This window comes from Pollachius pollachius (assembly GCF_949987615.1).
Source record: "Pollachius pollachius genome assembly, chromosome: 14".
Classification (NCBI taxonomy): domain Eukaryota; kingdom Metazoa; phylum Chordata; class Actinopteri; order Gadiformes; family Gadidae; genus Pollachius; species Pollachius pollachius.
The window spans coordinates 7490169-7498894 of NC_136947.1; the positions used below are offsets into that span (position 1 = coordinate 7490169).

Genomic DNA, 8726 nt, shown 5'->3' on the forward strand with positions numbered 1-8726 from the left:
CCGCGTGTGTTGAAAACACAAGTCCGAATACTTCAAGACGGACTTCAGGTATAAAATCATGGGTACCAGATCCTGGACCAAACTCACAGAAGAAGCGGTCCCGTCCATCTTCCCGTGGACCTTTAATGGTCAGAGTTTACCCACTGACACGTCCCCCCCACGGAGGTAAAACGCCCGGTGGAGGTAAACTGACCGAGCTAATCACCAGACCCTCAGCTCCATGTGTAACCGACTTTTACCATCGACTTTCCAAACGGCTCATTGTAAAACGGAGGGTAAACAACAGTTATTCGGTTGAGTTATCTAATGGTTTGGAGAACGCTAGTGTCATGTACCATGGAGATACAGATGTGTAAGGCCTTGTTCACACTACCTCCGTCTGTCGACGGATCTCATTGACTTTGCATGGGGCGCTCGCGAAATGCATTGTGGGTCCATCTGTCCATTCGGCTCCATGGCCGAATGGACCGACGCATGTCCAAGCGTGTATGAATGTCACTCGTTAAAGGGGACATATTATGAAAGCAACCCTTTTCCTGGGATTTGGGGTGGTGTTTAGGTTCCCTGGTGCTCCAACATGCATACAAACTTTGAAAAAAGTCTACATGATTTTTTGAGTGAGGTATGCATTTCTGAAAGTACCCCGCCTACAGTTACCAAACAAGCGAGTCAGTTTCGGCACCCCCTCCTACGTAGGAAGGGGGCACAGTTGAATATTACCTCCCACTTCCCCACTCCCCTCCAATCAGAGCATAGCTCAGATTTTGTGGACCAGCGTACGAGCAGCTCTGGCGGGGGGAAACTCGGCGGAAGCTCAGCTCCGGGAGTACAATCCCGTTCTCTCCTGGACTGCCTCCCCCCGCTGGAGCTGCCGGACTTCCGCCGAAACTTCGGCGGAAGTCCGGAGGAGGAGACATGGAGGAGAAATAAATACCCATATATAATAATATTATTATTATTATTATATTATATAGATAGTAGAGCTCCAGGAGTCCGCAAACGGCAACAATCCCTTCTCCATGCTGTGGTTCAGTCTGACCGCTCATTGGTCAATGGGCACCAGCAGCTCATTTGCATTAAAGATACAGACACCAGAAACAGCGCATTCTGACGGGACTGAAACAGGCGAATAGCGGAAGGCAAGATTTTTTTTTCCTAAAAGCTATATCCAGCATACAGCTTCAAAAACATGTTTTCTGGAACTCAAATACTAGCCTATGTTTACTTGCTGTGAAAACGCCATAATATGTCTCCTTTAAGTGCAGCGATATTGTAATAAGTTTGCCTCTGAAGCTAAAACAGACGGCCAAGTTACAAGGACAGTAAAATAACCTTACGAACCTCTTTCCAAAACAAGCGGCCAGCGAGGTATTTTATTTTACCATTTAATGCACTTTATTTCCTGTTTCATTTTCACGTGCAATACCACCATGGACACGCCAGATCTCGTCTGATCTCGGAAGCTGATGGTGCGTTTTAGTATTCTCTGCGAACCGACTCGGACCTCGGATGTGACGTCACGCCCACACTTCAAGCGTTTTATTATGTTTTGCTCGGTCGTTGGAGAAAAACCTGGGCGCCTCCCGGAAAGCTGTTGTCGCGGTAGCATTGGCAGAGTACCAGGCGCTCCAACATAAGTAGGCTATATGCCATAGGCAGAGGTACGGACGCATTAAGGTATTGCAGTAATACGACTGATTGAAATTTACATTTAAACCACCAAAGCGGTCCAAACACAATGAAAACTTCATACTTCAAGTCACACCGGGCGGAGCCATCTTGAATTCTGTCTCGGAATCCTTGCTCGGCCTCCTCTGAGTTCATCCGAGCAAGCAAGTTCGCCGTCCGAGGAAAATGGGCGTGTTCATGCGTGTCGCTATGCAACGTCCTCGGACCTCCGAGACGGATGGATAATAAAACGCACCAAGTGGTGTCGGGTGGTGGCCAATAGGTGGCACTCTTCCCTCTGGCCTTAACATCAATCCCGATGCCCCAGTGCAGTGACGGGGACACTGTGCTGTGGTAGGCGCCGTCCTTCAGAGGAGACGTAAAACCGAGGTTCTGACTCACTGAGGTCATAAAAGATCCCAGGGCACTTCGCAAAGAGTAGGGGTTTCCTCGGTGTCCTGGCCCAACCAGGCTCATTCAATCTGGCCCCCTAATCATCCTCCTGTAAAATTGTCTGACTCATTAATTCCCTCACTCTCCACCTCAAGCTGATGTGTGGTGGGCGTTCTGGTGCAGATTGGCTGCCGTGCATCACCCAAGTGGGTGCTACACACTGGTGATGGTGAGTGAGGTCCCCCCCTTCACTGCAAAGCGTCTTTGAGTGTCTCGAAAAGTGCTATATAAATTCAATCCATTATTATTATTATAGTGTCATATTTCTGTTTTATTTCGTGTTTACGTAAATACTATCATTTGCTGATGTGCCGTTTTGTTTTATGTTTATCTACAATAGTTTTCACGGCGTAAAGGAGTAAAGAGTCCCATTACAGAACGCCCGTTTTTAAAGAAGCCAACCTGTGTCTGTGTGTTGTGACAAGAGCTACACCATTCAAGGAGGAAAGTTTTGGAATTCATGTTTCCATGGAAATGCATTGATACTTGGCTGTTTGTGAGGTTAGTGTTTACATGGAAATGAACGGAGTCGCATAAGTGTTTTGTATTTTGGGGTTACTATGATTCCGTAGTAAGGAAGCACCGGGGGAATTCTTGGTAATATTCTGGCGGGAGTCTCTCGCAAATGTAACCACTGTAATGCACCATGGTGGAATAAGGAATGGAATGCACAGTTAAAGCAACGTCGTTGTCGGAGTCTATGTTGGTTATACCGGAAACCTGTGAAGAGGTAAAGATATAACAAAGACAAAATATTATTTCGCGGAAATTAGGCCGCAATACCGCGTGACGTCACGTTGTTGCCGGAAGACGCTCTGCAGCACGTCTGATTGAAGCATGGAGTGAAGGACAGCTCAAGCACCGGAAAAGACGACTATTCTACAGCTTGAAGTCAAGAGAGACAGGATGGTTCGTGTTTGTGCCTTTCCCGGCTGCGAAACAAAAATGAAAAGGTACAACCCAGAAACGTTTCATAGGCTGCCATTGCGGTACGATGACCGGTCTCTCGTGAACCCGTGGCTAATCGTCTTGAATATGGATATCGAGACGCCATACGAGACGCTGATTCAGAAGGATTACCGTGTCTGCAGTGCTCATTTCGATGAGGACGACTTCGTCGTTCCTAAGAGAGCTGCAGACCCTAATAACCCAAAGAGAGTGTCCTTGAAGAAATATGCTGTTCCACGAGCTAAGGGTAGACTGGAGGTAAAGTGGTTTGCTTATTTGTCGTGTAATATACGATGGTTTACTGTGTGTGTGTGTGTGTGTGTGTCTGTGTGTGTGGGGGGGGGGAAGGATGCATCACGAAACAAAGTATGGTAGACAAGTCCTGAAGCCCTAACTTTTTTGCAGTGAGACAATCAGGTAAATAGTGAAAGTTTTCTTAGTTTTATTTTACTTTTTCTTCCATTACTCTGTTGTATCAATTCGAGAAAGTGAAATATGATCTTGTGAGTTGTCCGGCCGATTCGGAGTTCGCGGTTTAATAGATCATCAGTGAAACATCGTTGCGGCACAATTGAAACCTCTAGCTAAATGTAATAACGTAGAGGACCAGCTTCCACCTGGTTTTCATCCAAACGAGCCGTCTTTAGCGGACGGTGAATTGCATTTGTTTCTATGAGCTGTCGGCTTTCAGCCGCGAGTTTAGGGACCGTCTGCAAAGTGCAAAACTGAAAAAGACCACAATGGTAAAATTTCAAAAGCGTCGCCATTATTGACTCATTATTGGCTCCAAAACTTGTTACATAGGGGCATTGGCTCTTTATGGTCTTACTACAACCTTTTAGTTTTGAAAAATATATCTCTTCATATTTATTTATAGGAGTTTTTATTCAGCAAAAAAGTCAATAGCGTCGCCATTATTGACTCTAGAGACCCAAAACTTGTTCCATATAGGTATGGGCTCTTTTGGTTTTACTACATCCTTTTACTTTGGAAAAATATATATATTCAATATATATTCTTATTTTCAATAGAGGCCAAGCCTTTATGGACCAAGTCTTGGGTCTATAGAGTCAATAATGGTGACGCTATTGCCCTTTTTACTGTTGTGGTATTTTTCCGTTTTGCACTTTGCTGACGGACCCTAAGCTCGGCGGCTGAAAGCCGACAGCTCATAGAAAGCAGTGCAATTCACCGTTCGTTAAAGATGGCTCGTTTGGATGAAAACAAGGTTGTAGCTCGTTTCTCTACGTTACTACATTCAGCTAGAGGTGTTTCAACTGATCTATTGAACCCAGTGGCGTAGCTTAGTTGCGCTGAGCAAAAACAGAACGCAAATAATCTATTCATCTGAACACACAACCATATTTCCCTAAAAGCACAACGATGGCCTGATCAAAAAGCAAACATAGCCAATGGACAAAATGGTTACAGCGGCTATTTAACCACAACCTGATAAGCCGATGAGTTATAATGATAAAATAAATCTGCACTCACACATTCAGAAGTTAGCTCTGTGTGCCTTCTGCTCAGCAAACTCTTTTTTTTTTTACAATAGAGGTGTTGTTTCATTTCAAATTCAGTCTTAAAACAAGCTCTGAAGGCATGGAGTTGGCTCGGGAATCATGGGCTTATGTCCCTGTTGAAGTGGTCAACATGGAGCTGTGCATGCTCATACAGGGCATCATCAGTGGCACTATTGAATTCTGAGGGTTGGATAGCCTGGAAAAGTTCACTTGTTTCACGCAGAGCAACGATCCCTGCAGTAGCTGATTGATAATAATGTCCAGGCTGGCATTAAAAACATTGACCCTGAAGTGGCTCTCAGGGTCACTGAGCCAGTCATCCTCGCACAGCTCATCGTAATTTTGTTTCACTCTACTTGCTTGAACGTTTTTTTTCTTTTCTTTCTGTAGGACCCCGTTGAACCGGAAGCACCGCCCATAGCTACGCTCCTGATGGAACCGCAAACTCAGAATCTGCCCATTTCTTTCCAACTTTACGGAAGTGTCCGGGTAGGCTAACCTTGATTTATAGTGTTTATGGAGTCTTGCTGAGATGGATGGGGCATGGTAGCTGAATAGTTGTGAGAATTGTTTGCAGTAGCCTACATGTTGGTCCCATTGGTATCAGCAGACCAATATCCTTTTATGTTGCCTACAGACAGATTTCAGATTTTCCATCATCAGATACAAGATTGAACCTGTATGGCACAGAAATAGCAGTGATATTAGTTGGCTTATCTGTTTGAAATACATGTTTTTCTGGAACAAATCTTCAATGGGCTCCTTCCTTTTGCATTGCATTCGATAATCGACTTGTATCGACTTACGTACGAGAGGAACTGGTAGGGGAACAGTTGACATGTCTTTGAAAAGTCTTTTTTTAAAGAACTCCGGGTTTGCTTACTACGTTGTTGGTGCTAAGTTTTATGTGTAGGGACCCTAGTCATGCTACTGCAGACGTTTGGAGCTATTTTGAGCAATAAATGCAGATTTGGAAGCGTTTGGCACACCGACTTAGCCAATGAACTGTTAAGCTTTTGGGCTGATAGCGTTGCACCGGGCAAGCTTCTCTGGTTGATCAACGAAAAGTTATTTCTGGACGGATTATTTTATACGTTTTCATGCCAAAAAAGACCCTGGGTTTAAGGGCTCTAAATCACACAGTGAACTTATTCATTGAGACCCAGTGTTTGAATGTAAATCAGTTAGTCAGACCATTGCCCAAACGTCTTTGGGCCAGACTCTAAATTTCACAAACAGACTTTGGCCAAATGTTTTATTGTTAAAAGCAGTATTGTTATTAAGAATTATACTTTATTTACAGATTGTTTAAGGTCTCATGTCTTCTTAAGATCATTGCACATTTGGTGTCAAATATCATCCGCTCTGTGATTGAGGAAGCTTCTGTCTTTTGGTTTTTCAATTCTTTTTGTGAAGGTTTCATACAATTATGTTACTCATATCATTCATTTACGTGTATGCTTGGCATTGATTAATCACTACCACCTCTCTTGCAGGCTGCGCCGTGTGAGGAGAGCTGCCCCGAGATAACCTTTGACGTATCAGAGTTCACCTTTGATGAGGAAAACAATTGTTCAAATGAAGACGGAGGAGAAGCAGAACAAGAAAACATTTGTTCTAATGAAGAAGAAGGAGAAGAAGAAGCAGAGGAAAAGATTGACAGCGCTGATTCAGACTGGGAATTGGAACTATCTGACAAATTGGACAGCGATGACTCTGACCAATTGGAGAGTGATGACTCTGATTCTGAATTGCATAGAAGTATACGTCAACTTTGTCCAGAATGCGGTGCCTTTTTCTATACGTCTAAGACTCACACATGCGAGTATAAAATCAAGCCAGTTTCCTGCAACGTTTGTGGTAAGAGATGCGTGGACAAAAGTGCCCTGAAAGCTCATAGCAGTATCCACAAGGAAAGCTATGAGCACCCCTGCAAGTTCTGCATGGTTTCCTTTCAAACAAGACTTGATAAACAGGCCCATGAGAGAGCTCACACCCACAAAGCAAAACCATATGAATGCCCTGACTGTTCCATGGCATTTTCCAAGCTCCCAGCACGCAATTTACACTTGAAAGGCCACAGGGGTCCCAAAATATTTCCCTGCTCCTATTGTCCTTTAGAATTCCGGACTCGCCACTCTTTCGACCGACACATGGTGGTGCACAATGGTGTGAAGCCATTTGTTTGCAAGGTCTGCTTTCGCTCCTTCAACCAGCCGGGCCACCTCACATCCCACCTGCGCCTGCACACCGGGGAGAAGCCCTACCAGTGCAAGCATTGTGACAAGAGCTTCAATCACAACGTGAGCCTGAAGAGTCACGTTAGGCGGTACCACAAGAGAGCCTCTGACTCTGAGCCTATGGGGGACACACTGGAGAAAATGGAACCACCAGGAACCGGTATAGAGGAGGTGAATGAGGAGCTGGTCATCGGAGACACTGAGGACACAGTTGGGGATGTTATTGACGGAGACCCTAAGCTGAAAGAAGAAACAAAGCAGTTCAAGAAGACTGATTATAGGTCCATGGGTAGACCCAAAGGAAGGCCCAAAAGAGAGTCTTCAACGAGGGAGAAAGACTTGATTTTGGCTCTGCGAGGGGAGGCCCCGGAACCAACCACAGCAGCTGATGCGTCAGAGGAGGGTCATTTGAGGAGAGCCACATCCAAAAACATTGAAAGTGATTGCAGTGACAGGGATCATACCTCTGAATTTACAGAAGAGGATGTCATGCAGGAAACCAAGGTACCGAGGAAGGGCAAGTCGAAAGCCAGCCAGAGACCCAAGTCCTTGACCATGCAGAGGATGTTTTTGAGAGTGACTCGGACAATGACCCTAAAAAGGAGGCTAAAGTGACACAGACAAGGCCTCAAACGTCAGGAAAAGTAGGACAACGTAAAGGACGGCCAAGGAAAAATCCAGTTGTCTAAAAGTCATGATTTGGAAGTATTTCATTTTTCTAATGTCTACAGGAAAAACTTGACTAAACATGATTTGCCAGAACAGATTGGGTATACGCAAGTTGGTAATTGTCTTTACTCTAGGATAATTGCATCGACAAGAATATTGCAATTACATTTGGGATATAAATATTTGATGTGATGTGAGATTGTGTTAAAAATATTATTTGACAATGAATGTGTTTTTGATGCGAGATATTCAAGTTTATCAAACAATTTGCTTTTGCGTTTGTTGTTGAGCAGTCTTCCTGAGACTGCCCTAGCAAAAATAAAAAAAATGCATTCTCTAACGTCACAACCAAGTGCATTTTTTCATCACATAAACAAGAATAGATGTAATTCAAAAGGCTCAAATAATTTTGAACTATATTTGCTACATACTTTTCCCTCAGATGGATTTACTTGGGGTTCCAACCTGCACATTTCTCTTGTCTTTAGCCATAACATGTTATAGAATAACATTATTTTTATGCACTTATTCCCTTACTTGCATCTTATCGTTATGACATTTTCAAACGAAACCATTAACTTAATACTTAGCTATTCTTGGCTTCCAAAATTCGATCTTGTGATTTCAGTTTGATACTGTAAACTGTTACTAGTTACTGAAAGTAAAAACTAAAAATCTATAACATTGGTTTTTGGCCCTCTTTTGTGGTAGTGTCATCTGCAAGTGTAAATTCTGCATTCTGACTTTTAGTGATCTGTGATATGTTAAATTGAGTTACCCTCGTTGATGCTAGTTACTGGACGGGGAATTCCATGTCTAGTATGAATTTTTCATTTGTTGATACGTTTTTTTAATTGCCATACTTTTCCTACAACGTTTCTTTTCCAAAGACTAAATCCAAGACTGTCAATGTATGAGTTTTCCTTAATAGTCCTAACCGTACTTCCTGTACTATACTTCTATACGACCATTACTACTAATAGGTGCATTTTAGAGAGTAACTCATCTAATCTAAATAGCTCTGCTACTAATGTATTCGAAACCATCTGATGTGTAATGCTGTCACATCCGCGTGTGTTCAAAACACTTAAATTCCTAAGACTTCAAGACGGACTTCAGGTGTAAAATCATGGGCACCAGTCCCGGACCGAACCCACAGAAGACGCGGTCCCGTCCATCTTTCCGTGGACCTTTAATCGTCAGAGTTTACCCACGGACAGAGTCC

The 8726-nt window shown here is 43.6% G+C and overlaps 1 protein-coding gene across 1 annotated transcript; it reads left to right on the plus strand.

The window, feature by feature from the left end:
* The first annotated feature begins 2998 nt into the window (after window positions 1-2998).
* On the plus strand, window positions 2999-8001 carry LOC307086278 (uncharacterized protein). The gene is made up of 3 exons (XM_079751436.1): window positions 2999-3327; window positions 4983-5081; window positions 6089-8001. The coding sequence occupies exons 1-3, from the start codon at window positions 3028-3030 to the stop codon at window positions 7445-7447; spliced, it is 1758 nt and encodes a 585-aa protein (XP_079607562.1). The 5' UTR covers window positions 2999-3027; the 3' UTR covers window positions 7448-8001.
* Window positions 8002-8726: the final 725 nt, after the last annotated feature.